Source organism: Diuraphis noxia, unplaced genomic scaffold, assembly GCF_037042655.1.
Source record: "Diuraphis noxia isolate RWA-SAM2 unplaced genomic scaffold, SU_Dnox_SAM2 contig0006, whole genome shotgun sequence".
Classification (NCBI taxonomy): domain Eukaryota; kingdom Metazoa; phylum Arthropoda; class Insecta; order Hemiptera; family Aphididae; genus Diuraphis; species Diuraphis noxia.
In genome coordinates, this window is record NW_028301716.1 from 1,171,550 (window position 1) to 1,195,953 (window position 24,404).

At 29.1% G+C, this 24,404-nt stretch overlaps 1 protein-coding gene across 6 annotated transcripts in view; it reads right to left on the minus strand.

The window, feature by feature from the left end:
* LOC149054468 (filamin-A-like) overlaps nucleotides 1-24,404 on the minus strand; it is a 121,068-nt gene that overhangs the window by 16,804 nt on the left and 79,860 nt on the right. For 4 of the 6 annotated variants that reach the window (XM_089229988.1, XM_089229987.1, XM_089229991.1 and 1 more), the window contains 2 exons: nucleotides 22,736-22,874; nucleotides 10,682-10,865 (listed from right to left, as the gene is read on the minus strand). In XM_089229988.1, coding sequence (XP_089086114.1) covers nucleotides 10,682-10,865; nucleotides 22,736-22,874 — 323 coding nt within the window. Of the gene's footprint in view, nucleotides 1-2,578; nucleotides 2,962-10,681; nucleotides 10,866-22,735; nucleotides 22,875-24,404 lie in introns of those variants that run through there. The other 2 variants (XM_089229990.1, XM_089229992.1) reach the window with 2 other exon arrangements.

Here is a 24,404-nt window from a genome sequence, read left to right on the forward strand (position 1 = left end):
ACCATGTATGCTTGAATCAATTTTCAAAGCTGTGCTGTTATCCTAGAACAGGTGACGTATGATCTAAACGACTTATCCCCGTTAGAAAATCACAGATTTCCAAATAAATATCCACCAATTAAGCTTATATAAAATATCCATGTCGGTTAGAAATCAATATATTTAATAAATAATACAATATTGAAAATAATATCCAATCATAATAATTGTTTTGATTTTTTAAGATCACTCTTTATTGTATATCCAAAGCATTGAAAGAATTATGATGTTCAAAATTTCAAGCTCATGCGTTTTGTTAATTTTTTGATAAATACCTATAAGTGAGTGGTATTCGGCATATTATATACATTATTATGAAACACTTTAAGGCACGAGGGTGAAATATTTACGTCACATAAAAATAAAAATTGTGTTTTTCCCTGTTACAGTTATCTGAATAAAATACAGTATGCTTATATTTATTATTATCTGGTTGGTGTGGGAATGAAAAATAGTCTCATACCAATGTTTCAACGTTAGGGGCGTGTGAGTTTTATTTTTAGGTTTGACAGCACTTACACAATGGAAAAAAAATAAATATGTTTTACCTAGAAGAAATCATATTTTACATGAATACATTGATTAATACGGATATTGTATTATGCTATTACTGGCAAGATAGAATTGAACAATTTACAGTGAAGTCTCAACAAATCAATTTTATTTTGCCCCTTAAAGTGTTTGATTGATTGAGTTGTATACCTCGAATAATACATATTAAGTCAAATTAGTTTTTATTATGATTCAAGTTATCAAGGTATGGCTGTAATAGTATAGTCAAAGTTGATGTAGTAGATTTATAGTGGCCTGCGATATCTGTAGATCGATGGGAAACGATGTTCGTTAGTAAAGAGCTTGGCTAAAGAATGGCTAATTAATGTTTCAATGGAATTTCCAGTGAAGAATTTAAGACATACCAAATAATATAAATGTCGGATTATCTGCACAAATATGTTGTATAAAAAATTCCATGTGCCAAAAAAACAACAGTCGATACCCAACAAGGGGAATAGATAATAATATTATATTAGAAAATAAAATAAAATCTATTATTTTTGTATTACCTTATATTGTTTCAAATAATCTATTCTAATGGATAGTTCAACAGCAAAACTCCATCATTTATAGTTCACCCTAGGTTACCAAAAAGAAAATTGAGAAAATCGAGCTTGGGAATGTCCAAATAGTACCTATGTACATCAAACTAACAAAAAATGATGTTCAAAAATAGGAAATTGATGACCGAAATAATATGGTTAACATAGTCCTATATATGTAAAAATCAAGGAGCTATAACAAAGTATAAATGATTGAAATTAAATAAAAAAGTTGATTCATTAAACTATCAAGGAACTCAAATAATAGTAAGACATTTTATTGAGTTTATTCACAAAACCACATGATATACACAACTTTGAAAAATGATGATGTTTTCGGTAACTCGATAGTGACTATTAATGACACAAGTGCTTCAACATCATCATAAAGTGTATCGATTATTTTACTCGGTCTCGTAATGACAGTGTTCGATAAAAAAATGTGTCGGGACAATTGGCCAATGTTTTCTCGTGCACTGTCGAATCGCGTCGCAGCAAATTGTTATCGATGAAAATGAAAGCTGACATGATTACATGACAAGATCGTCTAATCGTTGAAATCAAAATATTATTATGTTATATTGTATTCATTGCCACCACCATAATTGCCTGATAATTGATGATTTTGATTCGCGTACGTATCACGATCTGCACAGCCGGCAGACGGCCAAACGCCGCGAGTGGACGTGGCATGCCCACATGTGTCATCTCTGTCTTAAACGAAACGTACAGCGTTAATTTTCATGTCTAAACGAATCGATAAACTATCGTCAAACTATTAAATATTATATGTGTATGGATCAATATAAATGGTTGATTAAATTAAAAAAGAAAAGGAAAGAAAAGTATTGTGACTTTGAGAGTGTCAACGAATTATTAATGAAAAAATGTGTTTCCTACAGTAAAATTAATATTATTAATGGCTATTTTTTATAATTATTATTAATAGTTAATTAATATTTAAGAAGTAGGTTACTTGAAATGCTGATGACACGGTTCTAAGGGGCTTATATATATTCGTATTATGCAGGTTGAAAAAGGCAATTTAAAGAAACAAAGTGTAGTTAATCCATTCATGATTCACTTTGAATTTTTTTCTTTCTCAGGACAATGTGGAAATCGCTGTTCATTAAATTATTATCTGTATTTCTTTATTAGTCAATTTTTTGCGATATTTAAATTTTAACGTAAGTTATTTAAAGTATCACAATTAAAAATAATAGTATCTTCTGGTTTTAAAATTAAAATATAACTTTATAAGTTTTTAGAAAAAAATAATAAATAATCGTTACTCTAATAGATAAGTCAATAAAGTGAAATTGAAAATGTCAAACGAATGTTTTCCATGTCAACGATATTTCTATAGTCTTATAGTCGCGTGAGATCGTTGCACTGCAAACGAACCGACGATAGGCATAAAACAACCACACACGATTATATACCTTTTTTGGTGTTGACGTAGTAAAACGTCAAAAAGGTGATTTCGGATTGGCCATCGTCGGCGCCATTACAAACGGTCTCCGACCCTGAGCCGCCACCTTTGTCACCACCCCCGGACGGATGAAGCCGCGGTCCCAAGGCATCGTAGGCCCGGGACAGGTGCATCACGGCTGCGGCGCATGCATCCACTTCGCTGACGGTCAGGCTCTTAAGGTACGGCCAGTAAGCGGTGGCCAGGGACGTCCACGTAGCCTCCTCCACGGGAAGTTCGAAGTGAAACAGGTACACCATGTCGTTAACGTGGTGACGCGACGACGGTTCGCGATATTGTGTGGTACAATGTAGTATGGTCGCGCGGTACAGGCACGGTACGACGATGACAGAAGTCTGCGAAGCGTGTAAAAGCGTGTCCGCGGTGCGACTGATATCTGGGCCGGATTATCGCCTTATCTCGAAGGATCGGACGTACATCAAAAGGAGGGTCATAGTCGGGAATTCGGCGGGCCAAAAGCCAATGACGACCGCAGCGGATTGATGACGGCGGCGGAGAGATATTAATTTAAATTTATTATTACTATTACTATTACTATTTTTCTGTGCAAAAACGACGAGGAAAAAGGGAAAACGGAAAGGGGGCCACGGTTGACATATTAATAGGGGTAATTGCGTATATCGCATCGCAAACGAACACCTATGTGAGACATATTATAATAATATGACGAGTGCCCCGGCGAAAGTGGTCTAATTTTAAAACGATGTCACCTCGGGAGAGAGAGGGTGAGTGTGAGAGGCGAAGAAGATTTTTTATTTTCTACGTCCGAACAAATATACAACCGGGCGTGTAAAATTTATATTTTTATAATCATAACGATAACGACGACCGCGGAGACGATAAAAATAATAATGATAATTTATATTCGGCAACGCGAGCATGTGTGTTTAATGAACCGTGCGGCACACTTATGTTTGATGGGCTTCATGCAATTTACCCCACTTTGAGCTTTTGTCAAGATCGAAAATAAAAATACCGGCTGATCGTTATAGAGCTTTGTTTGTATCGATAATTCGATCGTACTATAGGAGTTTAACTGTCTGTACCAAAAGATTTACAAGAAGATATACTCATGCCTTTTAATTCAGCAATTTAATTTCAAAAAAAGCATATCACGTTGTTCTATTTGGTACCTAATAGTAAAATACGCTTCTAAATTTATTATGCATTATTTTCAATTTTTTTTAGAATTTGGAGACTATTTTCGTGACAAGCCTTGCGCAGCAGCGTAAAATAATACATAATGTTTAATTCGGTATGGTGTTAAGTGTAAACAGTTTAAATGTTTTGAAAATATATTTAATTCATCTATGGAAGGATTAAAATGTCAATCATAAAGATGAATCAAACTAAGAAATATGGCCTTGAACCAAACTTTCTGATCGTAGTCAAATCGATCACAAAACCGAACATTTTATTGTGATATTGAACTGGAACAACTGAACAATAAATAAAAAACAGGTAACATTTTTTTTTTTTAATTGTTAAACGTAACAAATTTTGGACTAATCATAAAATTTCAAACTTTTTCAAGTTCAGTTCGGCTTGATTTTTGAACTCAACAAGTTCAGTTTGATCTTTAGAATAGTTCGAACCTACCTCTAATTGATGAACATAAATATAATAAGGTAAGGTATAATAATAGTAATGTTCTTATAATATAATCATAAGTTATAGTATTATATTATTGTCTTTCACGTCAGATTAAAATACTGCACAGATCGTGTCAAACAAAACAGACAAAGTTCTAATCAATAATATCGTTTGTGAACACCAATCTTATTTTTTTAAAGTTTATTCGTTTTCTAATAATATTGTATATCTAAGATCTATCAATCTATCTAATCTGAACAGTGGACGGGATGAGTATATAATGTCACCAATACGTCATAATAAAATTATATTATTATACACTTATCCTAAAGGGAAGTTTCAGTCACGGAGGATAGTCACAATTATGTCAGAGCAACTTTTTAATGTCTGTTGATATTTTCATCGCTCGTTAAACATTTCTGAGACGTATAAAATTTAATATTCACGTAATGAGATTAAAAATAAAAAATAAATAAAACGACGACTACGGTCAAGTAGAATGAAAAGTCCCTATAGGTAATACGCATGAAACCGGCCATTATCATAACGTCACTGGTCATTTGGATGCCAAATCTCAGAGCGGAACAAATAACGGAACACCCAAGTGTTATGGTAATATAACATTAATTGAACCACCAAGACTGTTCGAACGTTTAAACACATATACTCTGTTTTAATTTTATGTATTCATTCATGATGGATTGCATTTTGTTCTTAAGGAAACATAACAAACCTACAGAAAAACATTTTTTGTGTGTGAAATGGTTATGCAATATTTGTTGACAGATTCTATGTAAAATCATTTATTTCAAAGTAAACATAAATAATTAATGAGTATACTATTTTGATATGCATTGAAATACCGATATGCCTACCGGTTTTGAATATAAATTCATAACTTTTTGAAATAATAGGTCACGATTGTTTTTTTTTATGCAAGTCCATTTTGTGATTAATAGGATTAGCAGTTGCGAAATATTACTAAAATAAACTCTTATATAGGTATATCATCAAAATATGATGAATAACTATAATCAATAAAGTAAAATAAATAACAGATAAATTTGATACACCAGGCATACATACCTACGTGAATTATTTTAAAAATGTAATTAGACTTTAAATAATTTATGTCTGTTAATTATTGTGAAAGTGTATAAAATATTATTTGTAATTAATTAATTAAAAATTTAACAAGTTATATTTTAATAATAAAAAATTTTCATTTCTATTGAAAAGTAATATTATGTATGACAAAGTCCAATGTCCAGTGTAAAATGGTAGACAAGTTATTTTCATGAGCCTAGACATCACAGATAAACACTATTAAAAAATTCATAATCATTTTTTCAATAGTTGTAATTTTTTTAGGTAATATTAAATAGATTACACAACCAAAATATAAATAACATTTATAAAAATAAAATTGTAAGATGTTTATAATTTTAATGGAACATATTTATTATTTTTTTTTGTTACAAAGCAAACATTATTTTTAAAACTATCACATAAAAACGGTAAGAAAAAAAGAGCGAGCAGATTAATGATAAATATAAAAAGTTCTTGGCATAGCATTCAAAGGTAAACGCTAAAACGCAGTTCATAACATGCGTTATTCTATTAAAATAATAATATAATGTATAACCAGACAATGTGGGGATAAGAAATTTAAATGCGAGTGTTTATGAAAAGGACCTACCTAAAAATTAATAGAACAATAATTATTATTACAGCCAGAGTATTAGTGTATTTTGCTGAATTGTTCACTATTTTTTTTCCATAACAAATATTGTTTTATAAGTATTCAAGCTTAAAACATCTAAGGCCTGCTTAGTGTGAGAGGTAATTTATTAATATTATTCAATATTACTTGTAAGTCCAGTAATAACAAACTATTTTCAGTATTACATATTTACAACAGTGTTCGTAATATTGAACATTTTCTACTCATAATGACTTGTTTAAGTCTCATTTGTTTAACTGGAATAATTAACAAGGAAATAATAAAATGAAAAATTTCTTTAGTACCTATAGCATTTATTTATTTTCAAACTAAGGTTCTTAAGAATTTAAAAATAAAATGAAGTATATTTAATTTATTTTTCAAATCATTTATAGTTTTCTAAATTCAATTGACTTGAATGTGGATCGAATTAATATGATAGGACTTATGGTATAATTCAGATGAGTATATTAGCATGCGTGTTCTCTGACAAATAAGCATGAAAAGTTATATCTGGAAATAAGTAATGAGTATAGGTATCTAATTTCATTTATATATTTCAAATATTTTAGGGAAGATTGCTTTTTAAAATAGAACAACCTCGAAACTTGACTATTTGCGAATTGTTCTTTCGTATACATATATATGATTTGGAATGTAATCAAATTTTTGACTGTTTATTAATCTCGACCGTCCACGTTATGATGTAGCGTCGCAGACAACAATAATTATACGAGTAGGTTGTTTTCAAATAATTAGTATATTTTCGTGTGAAATCGAAATTTTTGTCAATTCAAAGGCAACGAAGCAGAGTAATAACGTTTTAGGTCAACTTTACTGTTTGGCCATTATTGCAGCAACAATTTATCATTTATTTACCTACCACTGCAACATTAAACTCAAAAAAATAAAATTTTTCAAACATCCCACAATCTTCCTTTATAAATCTAATCTTCTAATTAATCTTATTTTTAAGTAATGGTATTTATTTTCTAGTATTTATCTTTCATTAATGCCCACACATAATTGAGTGTTAAAGATTTAATATTCACTGAGCCTCAGAGACAGTGATGTGAGGACGACTTATAATTCTTTTTTAAAAGTATTGCCGCAATAGATTGAAACGAAAAATTCAAATTTTAGGTACATTGAACAGTTTAAATAGGTGTACGTAATTGTTTTACAAATCTCATAGGAAATTACGAAAAGATAGATGCAAACAGAACAGGAAACAAAGAGCAGATTTTGGATGAGTGAGTATTCACTACCTATACCCACTATAAATTTGACTAGACGAGTGTCTAGTATCGTAGTCACTAGTCAGTAATAAATTTATCAATTTTTCACTTATAAGATAGAATTTAATTTGAATTTCTTACACATAATAAATTATAAAAAAATAAACATTCATATTAGTTATTATCAGTATTTACTGGGAATATATTTTAGGTATACTTGTGTCTCGTAAAATAATTTTAAGAAACATGGAATGCTTTTTTAAACAAATGTTGCCGTACTTGGATTTAATTATCGCAAGGCTAGACATTGTTGTTTATTTTATAAAGATCAACAAAATTTAATTTCAAAAATGTCACTCAGATAACAACTATAAGTTGATATCATTACGACAGAGCCAATATTGGTAAAATATTGATACTTTTAGACAGACAAAAAAAAACTAAATAATATTCGTTAAGTTAAATGTTTGTTTATTATTGTACACAAAAAGTGTTCTATAACCATCGTCTTTAAAGATGTAAAATTTAAGCAACATTCTATGTGGGTTATGTACATTTGTGAATGTGTGTGTGTGTGTGTGTAGTAAATGATTGTTATTGCGTCTTAAATAAAATAGACGACTTGATCCTAAGTTCTCACTCCTCACATAAACCAGTATGTTCAAATCAGGATCTAGTTTAATGAGGGATAATGTGGGTAACCTGTGGTAAACTTCTCCCATCGTTACTTAAGTTTTTTTTTAAATATGATAACAGACAACAGTTTACAACTATATGATTTGTTGATTCTTATAAAAATATAAAGGTAAAATATCAAAGCCGGATCGTCATCGAAGAATTAATTTGAATTGGATAATATTGGAATTAAAAAATGTATATTCACCTAATTCTACCATATAAATAAGTACTTCCATGTCTAGGTTATGGTTTTTTAGTAAGTTTCGAATAACATGATTTTATAAAGAAATATAAAATACATAAAAAATAGTTAAAAAAACATTTTTATTTTATTTCTAAAAACTTAAAGTACCTATATTAAAATAGTATAATTTGTAGACGCAAGCTTATGCACTTAGCTACTAGTCACATTTTTTTTGTCTATATTCACCTCCCCCTTGTTGATTAGTGATAAAGTCCACCTCTGACGCACATATAGTCAACTGCATTGTAGTTAGTGAGTAATATTGTCTATTAAACAGTAAACATTTAAAACCATTCATACATTTTCTCCATTGTTTCGTAAAATGTATATCAGTTATGTAATGAAAAATTGAAAAACATGTATACATTTCAAAATTTGCTTGAAAATTCTCCAATATTTAAATTTTAAAATCAAATATATGGGGCTGAGTCAACATTTTAAAAAGTGAAATTATCGATTTCAAATAATCTGTAAAATAAATTTAAATATGTTCTTAGATTTATTACTGCAAAATTGGTTTTATTAATACAAAGAACAAAATATATGTTTGTTTCTGTGAAAAACGCTGGCGGTATCGAACCACTTTTAAATTTAATATTTATTATCCATTTGAAAAACTTTTTTTTTATTGAATCAAAATATATTATCTCCAAGATGTTGCCCACTAGTATAGTTTAGTATACTATAGCTTTGTATTTAGGATTTTTCCTTTTAAGTTTTTACAGAAATGAGTAAAAAATTCGGGACATATAACTTTCTACCGTATTAAAATATTTTTTATTTTTATTTTTTTCTGTGGCAGTTGTTTAATCGTTCGTTTGAAATATCAAATATTAATTAAGCTAGTTGGAGCCACGCGTTTTCCGATCAAAATCCTTATGGTGAAATACTGAAATCGTTTTTCCGGTAAATTAGTTTTTATTTTATTTTTATAATTTCTGTCGGTGTAACCAATTTTATGGCGGCCAAATTACACATTTAGAAATTATATGTCTTAGAATTTTCATAAGATTTTGATATTAAGAACTTTGATTTTTTGATTAACTAAAAAAATATACCTTTTTATTTTAACATACTCAACAATTTGTGATACATAAAAATGTTTATTACGACTTTTGAAAACAGTATAATATTTTTTAACTCAATTCCAATATTACTAGACCGACCTACGTTAATTCTTTGCTTATCAAATCAAAAAAAAATATATATATCAAAATCTAACTATTTTACGAGGTGTGAGAGTATTTTTGGCTGAGACGAGCTACTTAAAATACATCACCATCAATAATAATGAAATTTATTATCATATATCCAACGCCATAATAATATATACTAATTGAGTAATGACATAATAATATTGTTTAATTTATCACATAGGTACTCGTATTATTGTATTAGTAATAGATTTAATATCGTCACGCCGGAAGACGTGGCCAAATGTCGCTGATCTACGCGTAAACGAGAGCGTCTAAGTCTCATCACGGCTAATAATAATTTAGTATGTTAAGACGAGGCTGTACTGATACAAAATCGATACACAATTTCAAATGCCAACAGGTGCTATTATTATTTAGTGGGTGTTTAGACCAAATACAATATAATAATAATATCATAAAGTAATCACATTGTAGGCATACGGCTAAAGATGTTAAATGAAAATTTAATTGGAAAATTCAAGACATTTCAAAAACATAGGTAATTATATATAATTTATCCATTTCATTTTCAACTTTAAATAGGTACAACCTTAATATTTTAGGTTCATTAATAATTTTATAAAATTGTGTATAGAAATATTATATATCATTAGTGTTCAGTATTTTGACTTGATGCTCAATATTTAACACTCTTTAATATATAGGTATTATATTATATTTATATTTTATCAGTGAACTAATTAATCATAAATTAACATAATATTATCAGTAAATTATCAAAAGATGGATGTTATGAAATTTGTTAAATTAAATTAAAGATAATGGGTAACTCGAAATTTTTATTTAAAAAATGTATCAGATGGAAATTTCATAGTAGACATTTTCTGCTAATATCACTATCCGTGACAAATGTCACGTTAACAGTTTTCATGTTTTTTTATCACATATGAAAATTGTAGAATATTTTTCGATCCTTGTGGATGCACCAATATATTATTATCACCAAGATAATTTATCCTATTATGAAAATGTTTTATAAAATATGTTTATTTTTTTCGGAAATAGAGAAAAATATTCCATGCATCACAAGATTCATAGTGCAAGGGGGCTTGGATGGATAATAAAATAAATATGACAGAGATGCAAATATTTATGTGCGGCAAAGGCATACGTTGATAAATCTTTATAATTCACCACCTCAAGTAGATCGCGAAAACCGCGAGAATGCCATCGTGTTCCTCCACAACTAAGACTCTTACATTATTGTCGTGCTCGATTTGCGTCACGACTTAATAAATAAAAAATAGGTGCTTAAACAGACACTGTTGGATGTGTCGCGTGCGTTTAAAATACGTATTGGCTATTGTTGCTATCTACACTAAAATTAATACCAATTAATAATTATCAATTCAATTCTCACCTGTCAAATGTCCGCCGCACGAAGGTACCGGTATCTTGTCTAAAGCCACGGGCCTATACTCGTCGGTGGTGGTAGAGGTGGTTGTGGAGGTGGTTGTGGTCGTCTGTTGCGCGTACTCGTCGAAGCGCAGTTGCTCGGCAAAGTCTCTGGGCAACCGTTTTACTCCGACTTTATCTTCGGTGGCCTATCGGTAAACGGGGTAAAAACATTTCAGATTTTAAAATCAATAAAAAGAAAAAACACAAACCACAAGCAGGTACAATAATAATATTATACTAGTACGCTACGGGTCAGCGGTGTCTGCAGGATAGCAGGTGACGATTCGACCGTACAAATATTACTATATAACTATTATGTTACCGACTGGAAACGTAATTACAAGCCCGTTGCATATGTATGTATTATGTACACAGGTATCTAGAGATCGGAATTAAATGCATTTGTGTATGCATGGTGAGTGCACACGAGGGCTGGAATGTGTGATCAATATATGGATGTTTCAAATCAGATTAATCAGAAAAATTTTAATTTGCATATCTATGCGTAAGTATCAGAAGCGTCAAGGCGTAATTTGTATAATTTATTCATTTTTGATAAATAAATAAACTATTTCTTCATTACTCAGAAGACGTGTAAGATATATGTTATGACATATGTTTATGAATGACATATGTTAAATATGTCATTCGAGAATTAATTAATTTAAATCGTCAAGGATATATTTATTTTTAGAAGTTTCAAAGATACAAAATTAACCCTGGTATTATACTTATTTTATTATCAATGTTTATTACCTAATTATTTTCATGAATTTGGTGTAGATTTTCAATGCACAATTTTTACTGCACAATTCGAATGCTTTTGTGAATATTGTTCCATGATATTTTATCATTTTTATGCGTACCATATTTTTAGTGCCCATAATTCCGATCTTTAGACGAAGGTAGCCTTATATTATATTATGCACCGACGATAAGATTTCGAAATACAAATAAATAAATACCACAAAAGCTCAAGGTTAAGCTCATGTACCAATAGGGTTAATGCGAACTAAAGCAACACAATTTTTACACGGATATTATAATAATCGTCTATTTTATTGTTACTATTCTGAAGTGTTATCTTACAAATATATTGTTATATTATTTAAGGTTACTTCATCGAGTCGTGTGATGGTTTTTCACCGCAAAAAAAAAAAAACGATATAATAATATTATAATTTAAATATTCACCTAGTGCAGTGGGTTTTCGGCGGTGATGGCAATATTATGTATTATTGGCCAGCGCGGAAAATTCGCAGTTAAATCGGCCGCCTCTGCGGTGTAAAATAATTATATTAATTATTGTAATATTACACAAGTGGACGGTGTACGCGCGGCGGACGAACTCACGACTCGGCTGTCTTCCGGATGGAGTTACGCGGCGGCGATGGCTGCGTCAGCGTCGGAAATTTATTAATATTATTATTATTTTTATTTCGTTTTCTCTGTGCTGCGACTGGCGAGTGCAACAGAATAATATTATAATACGATGATGGCGTGCTCGGTTACGAGTCCACTATTATCACTATTATTATAATAGGGGGCGGTCAATCGAATGAAAACCAGACTGAAAGAAATGAACGAAAACAGAGGCGTAAAGCGAAAAAAATAGTAAAACTGAGGAGAAGAAAATAAACGAAATCGGTGGAAAGCTAGATGCAATTTATTTATATAAATAATACTGCAGACGTCTCGGAGGAGTTGGCTGGCTCGGAGTACCACCGCAAGTCAGCGTTTTATTTTATTGTTGTGGTGCCTGTGATATTTTTATAATAATATATTATTGTACATTTTCGTATACATATATAAATATTATATATATATATATATATATATATAACATAACGCATTGAAATGGATACACATCTTATCCGTTGGCGGTTTGGAGGGAGAGCCAGCGGATAGTGTTAATGATCCGGGCTCGGTGGGGACGACCGCGGGGTGGGTGGATACGTAGTTGCAGTCAGATTGTGGGTGTTTTGAGATTAAATTATTATTATTATTACTGTCGAGAAGGATACGTCGACGGCGACGGTCCGTGCAGAACGCCGAGGGCAAACGTCCAAACGTCCGCGGACCGACGAATTATTATTTTTACACATTAAGACTGCAGTAGCCCTAAGTTCGATTCCAGCACGGCCGCAATTCTCAATGTACATTACGATTTTTGGTCAGCTCAACTGGCTCTCATGGTGTGGGAGCTAGAGGTGTTTTTAGCACCTTAGCTGGTGTCTTAAATTAGCACCCTTCCACATTTTTTTTTTTTTAAGTACCAATATTATTGTATCTAAGTATAAGGTTGTGTTTTATAATTATTATGCCTTATTGGTTATTACGAGTACGATAAAACTGTGTTTTAAATAAAATTTCCACTTGAGATTACTTATAAAGAAGCTTTAGTTGTGAAAGGTTTGAGATAATTGGAGGATTACATTTAAGCTATTTGTATTTCTGGGTGTGTCTAACAGCCAAACTTCAAGTCTTCTAGTCACATCTATTACCTACCTGGTAAGATTTGGATCTTGGAAAGAATATTTTTTTATATAATTAACAGTACCTACAGCTTTTCCAATCATATTAATGTCAATTGAAGATGATTTTTCGATTTTAATTCTATAAGGAATAACTTTTAGACTTTTCACTTTTCATTTCTCGAGGTGCAATGAAGAACAGTTGAAAATTTAAAAGACAAATCATATGCCATCGTTACTAATTATTTTGCTATTACGAAATTATGAGGTCAGTTTATTTTTTAGCAAAATGTTTATGACCAATATAATTTAATAAACATGTACAACACTGGAGAATTTTTTCAGATTTCACTAAAATAAATTATTACAAGCTATCTCAAGTATTTTTATATTATATAAATGAATATTATACCTAATAAAACATTATCACAGTGGCGTAGGTATATTATTATGTCTTGATTTAAAGCAGAACGTCTTAATAAAAATAAAAATATTCAGAAATAATTACCTGCAAGGTGCCGATTTTCTAGTATATTGAATATAAATTAACAAAAATGTAAGAAATCTATTTAATTTTTAATGTTGTAATTGTAATTGGTAATGTTGTAATTTGGAAGTGGAGTATACTTTACGATTTCGATTAGTTTGACATTATCTTTGTGGTTTAGTGACATATGCATTTATTGAAACATACTCAAGAATGATAGCTTAATTCAAATATTAATTTCTCTGATGGAAAAACAAATAAAATTACTTATGCTAAAAAATTAGAAAATCATACCAACAAATTTTTATCGAAATCAATTACAATGTTTCATAATAAAAGAAATATTTTAACGTATGCTCTCGAATTTTCAGTAAAATATTGTGGTTAAATCATACTTATTATTGAGATGAAAATTGTGATCGGAACAAGACATTTATTAAACTTTCAAATACTCATTGTGATTCGCGAATTTAGCAATGATGGTAAAAACAATCAACATATGAAAGGGATGTTCCCACGAAAGAGTGCTGCGGATAAACGTTTATATTATGCAACATGATAACGGTGGCGGTTCTAAACAAGGTTTAGAATACAGCTAAGAGTATTTTAATCGAGGGGTCATAATATCGTAACAAATCATGAAAAGCATATTTGGTAGACTCAGCCTTTTAATAATTTGTCAAAATATGAATAGAAAATAACAATATGAGTAAATTATTATCCTAAACTTGGTGAACTATATGTAATGAGGAAGACAAATGTCCACGACCCTGTCGGGAATTTTTTTTATAAATAGAAAACATGTGTTCCCTTAACTATATATTCTCATGGTATTTAATATTTCAAAATATATCGATCAAACCTCGATTGCATTAAGACAAGTCGGACATTAGAGTGGTATCATAATATGGCATATTATCCATGCCAAACGCTGAGCTAGGCACTCTCCACTTATTGTAGTTTATGAATTGTATAACGGAAATTATTGGAGGAATAAACACTCGCGTACGTGATATTTACTTACCTACGAGAAAACAAAACTAGTTATATCGAATATAATTAAACGGATTGAAAGCTGCTAGCTCCCCGGACAACAAAATATACCCGCATGTAACATACGACGATGTAATCCGCGCCCTCAAAACGAAATTATACACCCTCTGGCAGAATCAATGGGAAAAACAATCCAACCAAAACAATAAACTCAGACAAATAAAACCATTAACCAAAAAATGGCCGGACCCTCCAGTCAAGCTTACACGACATGAAGAGACCATGATCGCCAGAGTATGCATCGGACATACCAGAATCACCCACTCCTATCTTATGCGTAGAGAGCTCAAACCCAGGTGTGAAACATGCAACTGTGAACTCACCGTTAAACATATATTCCTAGAATGCCCCACTTACCATAACGCCAGATCAAAAGCAAACATAAACACCTCCTCACTCAAAGACGCACTCGGACCAGGACAATAAAAAAACATAGTAAACTTCATCAAGATGGCCGACCTTACAACCAACATATAAGACAAGAACCAAAGACAGCACATCACAACTATCAAATCTCCATTATATTATAAATTAAACATGTAAACCATTGTAGGCTAATAAACATTTGTATTTGAAGCCTTTAATTAATAATAAAAAAAAAAAAAAATTAAACGTATATACGGATATTGACTACATCAAGGTGATGGTCTCTTGGCACCTTTTAGTTTTCCGTTACCACCTTCCGCGTTAAAAAAAAAAAATTAATAAATAATAATCATTTAAAACATCTTAGAAACAAATTATTTTCACGTAAGATAAACCAAGCGTAATAGCTGACATACGTTTTTAATTATGGTTTAATATGCCAAGAAAAAAGTAACAATTTAAATTATGTATTCTGTGCAGCGTCTTATTATTATCACCTGAGTTGTTGTATTTAACGAACGCTTATTACATTATTTTTAACAATATAATTTAGAGTATTAAAAAGTAAATTACATTAAAACATGTTTAGAATGTTAATTTAAACAATACATGTATTTTTAAGTGAAATTAGAAATGCTTATTTCTAATGGACTATTGTCGGAGAACAAAAAAAAAGATAGCCTCCAATTACTAAAAAAATGTCGATATAACCAAGAGTAGCCGAAATTACTATTACTATTTTATTTTTTTTTTTTAATCCATGCAACCATTAATAATTATAGCGTGTAGAACCATATAAAACAGTAAACGTGGTTACTCATGATATATAAAAGAATGATATACTAAAAATTGTGTAAAATTGTTATTGTATCTTGCCTCAGCCTAAATGTGATGAAAAATATCTAGAACGTTATTTTTAGATATTCGTTTGCGCTGTGGTTCGAATTGCTACAAAATAAAATAAAATTTTAACCGTTTCTGTGAAATATTCAACACATGTTTTTTCTCCATAATTTGCGACCATTTTTTAAATATAGAAATCGTAATCATATGTCATGTTTTACGATGGGAAACGTCGGTCGGAACAAACATAGCCGTTCTCTTGCACATTTGCACGTTTTCATATTATATACAACCACAACACAACTGCAGTAATGGTGAAACATTCATAAACAATTATTAGTCAAAAAGCTCAAAATCTTAAGTCATATACACAGTACATGTACTATTCAGTGTCTAGTAAAAACATAAATAGTGTAGACAAATTATATTATTGAAAGTCATCTAACTTCCTAATTAAAATGTAGAGTTACAATTTGTAGCTTTAACACATTATTTTATATTATTATAATAATATAGCATTTAACAAATAAATCATCAATTAAATTCAATGTACCTAAATGAAAACAACAAATGATGACAAAAACTAAATTTATAATTTATATTCTTTACTGGAATCGGAAATTTCCATAAAAAATCTGTTGCCTTATATTATTCAAAATGTCAACTATTATTATTATTCGTCAAATTTTCCTATTTTGATGATAATTATATATTATATTTTAAATTATATATATTATATAATAATAAAAATAGCTCAATAAAATAGATTCAGTTAATTTCACAATTTATTATCTTCAGTTATTGTAGCCAACAAACTTATCATATCTAATATTGTTAGATTAACAATATGTACTATTTAAAATTTAATCAACCAAAACAGACTGAAACTAAACTTCATAAAATATACAATTGATTCCTGTATAATAGGACAAGTTTAACATAATTTTTGATCATCAGAAAAACTAGTTACCTACATACTATTTTACATTTATATATCATATATAATTTATTATTTGCGAATATAGTAATTAACTCGCCAAATAATTTAATAAAAATTACTTCAACGTAACTTAATTAATAAATTGGTTAATTACCAGACTTTTTAATATGTATTATGTATACTGTGAAATATTTCGTAGAGACGGATGAAAAACTATCAAAAGACTTCGCGAGAGAGGTTGCTAATAATAAAATGTGAATTAAATCGACGATGGCTTTAAGACGTATAAATATGTTGTGCTTTTCGGACTACCGACTATTAAATCATTATTATTATTATTATTACTATTATAAATGGACATGCCACGTCGTTTTCGAAACTTTAATTTATGGTGGATTCAAAATGTGAAAAAACAACATTACAAGACTACTAGATGGTAATAATATTTGCCTTTCTATTTACTATGGAAGCGAAATAAAAAATGAAAACTATATTCGATAGAATATTTCAAATATAATTGTTTTGACGCAATTCGGCGGCCGGCGACGACGACGGTTTGAATAAAAATGATAATTAATTACTTTTGGGTGTCGGAAACTATCGCGGACGACAAAAATAATTATTAATAATGATATAAAAGTATGTACCTACTCAAGACGGCAACAATCGCAGTAAATACCATTTTGTTCGTTTTCTTGTAACGCGCTCGAGTTTAGTAATTCCAACGGCTATTATATTTATTTGTTTGGATAGACATCAAAAAGAAAACGCACGTCCGCGATAGTAATAATAGACTTATGGCATGGTAATAATCACGCGCCGAGATATGTGACTTTGGTGTAAAAGTTTGAAAATATTTACGACGGGATTTTGATATTAGCACAGAATAATAATATTCAAAAATCACATCAGATGTTTTTTAGAAATAAATATAATATTTGAAAAACTAAATGTCTAATAATGTTATACCCAAAAGAAAATTTAGGGGAAAAAACTTATCAAGAATATTAAAAAATAAATGAACATCAATAATTGTTAATTAGGTCTTTGGTAAATCGGTATGTGTTAATTAAAATATGGCATATGTATTCAAATTTATATGATATATCATATTATAATATTTCCTAATTAGTATCTACCTATAAATTATGAGTGAAAAACAAATTAAATTGTGGATTACTTTTAATCGATTTAAAATGAATAGTAAAAATAAAACAAACATTACTCATAATAATGGCAAATATGATGTGGAGATTATTACGCACTGGTATGTAAGACTCTTTTGCACTATTTCGAAAATACATATCTTTGAAATGGTTTTGTTATTCAAAACGAAATTATTTCATTGGTTATCAATTAATTAATATTACGAATATTGAAATTATTAAAAATATAAGAACACGATAGTCAGTGATTTTTATTTTTTAAGAAAAACGTAAAATAATCTCATTTAATAATGAAGTACGTATTATTACATTTAAAACAAAAATTTAAATGTGGCAAATGTAGATCAATTCGCTAAAGGTCAGGAAAATCAAAAATTTACGAGAATCAATACAACTAGTAGAAACCTACGTAATCATTAATGGCATATTTCAATTAGGTATTCATATTAAAATATTTATGTAACTATTTTCACAGTTCAAGTGATTCAGTATTAAACTGAACAAGTCTTTGGAATAAAAATCAGTGGTTGTTGTGAAACAAATAAAACTATATTTTTTTTGAATATACTACAGTAAAATTTCCATAAAACGAACTTTAATTTAGCAAATTAATGAAATGATTTTGAGAACCAAACCAAACCAAATTTATTTAACTCTATTTATTGAAATTCACTATAATCTTTACCATAATTTGGTCTCTTGTTTGTTGTTCATAATAGGTTTCGTAGTATGGGTGTTTTGCTGTACATATATTACATATTTAAAAAATAAATATACAAAAATGTCTAATGTAAGGCAAGAACCGGAAACGTACCAGTAGAATGGTCAGGAATATCGAAAAAAATTGCAATCGTCATTAATTTAATATAATGCGTATTTACTAATTAATAGCATAATATCTCAGTTAGGTGTTCAATTTTTTTAGTATATCAACTAAGATGTAAGAAGTTAAATAAATCAAATCGAGATTAACTTTTAATCGATCTAGTAGGTAACTAATACATAATAAAAATAAAACAAACATTATTGATTAATCGTAATAATAGTACGAGTATGTATTACATAGCTATTATCACGTGCTAGGTTGTAAGATTTTTGTGCACAAGCTGTAAAATATTTTTCTCACAGAATAATATTAATATTTAAAATAATATCTTATTAGCTCTAAATCTATACTATCCAGTATCCATGTTGGAATACATCAAAAATATTGAAACGATACCCAATGAATGCTATTTTTAATAACTTTTTATTGTTTAATAACTCTGCGTGTTGTAACTTGCAGCTACATTCTGTCATGAAAACTAAATGGGTAGGTATTACGTAATACGTATAAAATTCGTTTCGTATTTTATAAAACATGAAATTTTGATTGAATACTAGTAAATTTACATTTACTTTATTTACTAATCAATATTTATTTTGGCATGGATATGAATACATTATTCAAATAAAACAATTATTTCAATATTAATTTAATTTAGTTATAACACTGCAGATATTTTTATTGGGGGAGGGGGATATGAGTATCATAAAAATATATATTTGAATTTATTGTACTATTTTTGATAGTAGGTAGTAGGTACTCACGTACATATATAGTATTGTAGGTTTTAGATTATAAATATGAAATATTTAAACGGTGCAAATGTCCTAGGACTACTTGCATTAGTTTGGGTTGTTTGGTTCAGCAATTGAAATTTAAGGGATCATGTCTTAGATATTCAATGCCATTTAAGCCAATTGCATTAAAAAATTGTTTGAATAAAAAATAAAATTGAACAACCGTGTAGTTTTACTAAGGTTCGTTCAATGCCGTTTTTCGGATTCAATTTAATTTATAATTATAGTTCAAAGTGCACAAAATCTTTTACCTATTTAGTTATATAATACTAATATATTATTATAACAACATAACGCGTAAAAGTGACAAAAAATACAATTCATTATCGGATAATATACCTACGAAAATTTTAGTCTTCACACCACTATACATAAGCGAAACAAAAGTTAGTTATATCAGTCAACACAGTACTGAAGAAATATAGATATACCACCTCAAACTGACCTGATCGTACGTCGTTCGGAGTGTAAATCTGATCGTTTTACTTTTAAGTATGTTTTCCAGTCGTATCCGATCAAGTTACGGATGCGTACTTGACATTTCTCATAGAGACCATACATTATATTATCAAATTATAATTTGTATTGCTGTATAGGTACTATAAATAGGTAGATAAGTAGGTGAATATTATTTTATTTGTGCGGTAAACAATTTATTATTTAATTAAGATGACACAAACTCATATTTCAGGGGTTTTGACAGTTTTAGTGAAATTTAGGTAGTAATTTTTTTATAGTTTAGATAATAGTCCTCTTTCAAGACTTAAAATATTAATTATAGATTTATAAAATTTAATTTTTTCGTATCCAAACATTTAAAATCTTTAAGTTTAACTATTTTACACTATCAATATGTTGTCAGAGTCAATCAAGTAATGTTTAAGTAGGTAAATAATAATGCTCTGTACACTTATGATTTTGTTGTGAAAGAAGTAATTTTGCAGCCAATGACAACATTATAATGTTTGTTGTATTATAATGCAAGTTTATTATTTTATGTAAATATTGTTACAATGTTAATGGAAATATCGTGAAAATTAAATAATTTTTTTTTAAAATTATATATATATATATATATATCGTAGGCCATTTGGAACCTTGGTCTTTTTGCGAAAAGACTAGGCTCTTTGCAACGGGCTACTCCGTTTGCAAACTACTTATTATTTTTCCAAACGACTTGCTGTTTTTCAGTTTTATTGCATACGGACTAACAGCATTTAGGCGTTTTAAGAACTACGATCATTACAATATGATAATGACAATATTTTACTTATTTTAAATGTGAAGCTAAGTTTAATAGCAGCTGCTAAAATACTAGAAACCAAAAAAAAAAAAAAAAAACCATAAGCAGAGCAAGAAAAAATATGATATTATGGAAGTAAGTGATTCAAAATATTTAGTAAAAAAATAAAAAAATCATAATGAGGTAATTTTTAATTAGTAGCACGTGAGAATGTTCACATACGTCATTGATACAAGTTGGAGGTTATAGTTTGAGTCAATATTCTAAACTCAACAAACTATAAACTTTACATGTAAAATAAGTAAAATGGTCATTATCATATTATAATGATTACAGTTCTTATAGCGCTGTTTGGAAAAAAAAAGTAGTTCGCAAACGGGCTACTCCATTGCAAAAAGCCTAGTCTATTCGTAGAAAAACCAATTTTCCAAATGGTCTACGATATATATTTAAATATTTTAAAATCGATAATTATTTGTGCGATTCTTAACATAATTATAATATATCAGTATTAAATATTAATATATACCAATGTACCAGTATTGCACCAGTGGTTTTCATGGATTCACAAACAGTTGTGCAATAGAAAAAAATCCAAAATATAATTAGCATACTGCGGTTTTATTGAAGAAACAAATATGACAACGTCTGTAGGTCGCATTGAGTAGTAAAATAAAAATATGCGTGGTTAATGAGTACAATGACTAGACTTTATTCTGATTTTCATAATATTATTATATCGTACATAAATGTCATGTATAGATTATCAACAATAATTATCGTTATTTACACTTAACTACGGCAATGTTATGGGCTAAGATCATATACTATTTTATGATCTAAGATTATGGGTAAGAAAAAAATATGATAATATGTGTTTATACATGCACACAAATCGATAATAATAATATTATTATTTTAACAAATATATAGTGAGTTGCGTGCTCCGATTATTAATAATGATATATAATAATAATAATTTATGAAAAAAAAAAGTAAAAATAATTATAATTGTAATAATAATAATATAATATTAATATGTATATATTTTTAACACCGTCATGCACCGTTATATTGACTTAAATATAACATTATAATGCCCAAGCGACTTGAAAAGTTATATTATGATTTAATGCAGGCACGTTAACAGAATATTGTTTTCGAGGATGGGGTGGTGGATTCCTCAACCCCCTCCCAACCCATTGTATACCTGTAGCTGTAAATTGTGGCCATTTTTAAATTTTTTTATGTAAATTGCGGTTAAGGATATTTAAAAAAAAATCAATATTTTGCTGTTTAAGTTGTTTAGGATTAAAAATATATTATTTAAATTTAGTAACAGGTACAAAATGCGTATGAACAAATAATTCCTTTAAACATTTAAAAAAATGTTTTTTTTTTTTGCAATTCTTTCATTTTTCTTGTACATTTTCATACTTTTTTTCATTGATGTTTCAAACTTTTTTATTATGTACCTATCACTTATGATTTTTTTTTAAATGTCCCGGGTCGCAATTTATGCTGCACATGACTGAAACTTTTTTTCTAGGACGTTACTATGCTGTATACGTGCCTGAGATGATAATAATAAAAACAGCAATATAATTATCATTATTAAAAAAAAAATCATATTATTATAATATAACTCTCTTCACACGATGTGATCCAATATTATCGTTGACCTTTCAACTACGTTATTATAATATATATTTTGTACGATATAATAATGAGAAATATTATTATATGTTTATGTTTATGTTTATGGTTATTATTATTTCTTTTTTTTAGTGTAAAATATGTTTCATTTGTTCATGGCGTTACCGTAAATTTGTAAAACCCATCTTTGATCGGCTGACCGCCAAACTTCATCGTCAACGTGTAGTCTCCGGGTTCTTTGACGGAATAGTTGACCACGTAAGTGCCATCGTTTTTCGGCACGACTTCTGTATTTACGAAGTAACTGAAATAACACACGACGCGCGCGCACACGACGTTACTTAGGTATAGATACTTCACGATATGTTTCACAAACTCACAATATAATGCTATATAACATTGAATCGGGGTTATTAGTGGATTTAAGGAGGCAGAGAGACCTAGGTCTCCTCGTTGCCTATTTTCTGTGCTATAAATCATTCTAAATATATAGTTGTGACATAAAACGTATGGATGAATAATTATTATACAAACTCTTTAAACTTTTTTACTTATAAGTAAATAAACTTATTGTATATTATAATATTAAATTCCTCTAAGCTAATAATTATAGTTAATAATATTGTTTTTTTTATAAATATTTATTTTAATATGGTTTTGAAAATTTGTGGCCACTACGAGACCTAAAAGATCTGCTATTGATCGGAATTTTACGTTATGATTCGATTTTTTAATAATACAGAATGGGAGAAATAGGTGCTATAATAATGTACAGCGAAAAGATAACGCAATGTAGTCAATAATTATTTATAATAAATTTACTGCTTTCAAAGCTCGAACTTAAGGCATTTGTGAATTTGTTTGGAAAGTACATATTGATATTCTGGTTTGTTATAAGTTACATTTTGTTTTAAAACAGTATATGGTATACTGACTACATCAGCGATTTCCACCATTTTAATTATGCGGATCAACAATAATGTAAAAAAAAAACATTGAGGCCCCCTTACCTAACATACAGGTAAGAAAATATATAAACACATACAAATAAAATGATAAAAGAAATATAGACGTGTATAAAATTGTCCAAAAATCTCGATATTGATTCCAATTTAAATTTTCAGACCCTTGATATAGACATTTAACCAGTCCTCGGCCTATGGGTTGGGAACTACTGAACTATATATATACTATATATTATATACCTTCCAGCCAAACATCGAAAAATTTTGGGTAGGGGATATAGTAAATCTAGGTCTTATTTGCACTTATGTATCCCACATTTCTTATTATCATTTTTATCGCATAATTTTAGATATTTCTTATTTTTTGTGAATTTTCATATTCTAGGTGTTATAAAATTACAAATGATTTTTAATAATCGTAAATTCTATAGATTAATGTTATATAGTGTCATATGATTATGATTGGTGTTTGTGAGAAGAATGCTAAGGATCGTAGTAAGTGGAAATTGAGGACTAAGGTGGCCGACCCTAGATAGTTGGGAGAGAAGGTGAAGGAAAAGAAGAAAAAGAAATTCTATAAATTTGACAAGAAAATAAAGTAGGATAAAAAAAAAAAAAATTATAAAAATTATAAAATTGAAAAAGTATTATTTAACTATTTCGATATTGTTTTGAAAAGTGAATTTATTAGTAAGTTATATAAGTTTTTTGATTTAATATTTCCGAAAACTGGTTATATAACCTTTAATATTGGCCAACACGTATTAGTATTAAACAAACTTTCTATTCAGTGTTTAGTTCGAAAATATTAATTTTAAAATACCCATGTTCTAAGACACTACGATATTAAGATATATTTAATCTAATTT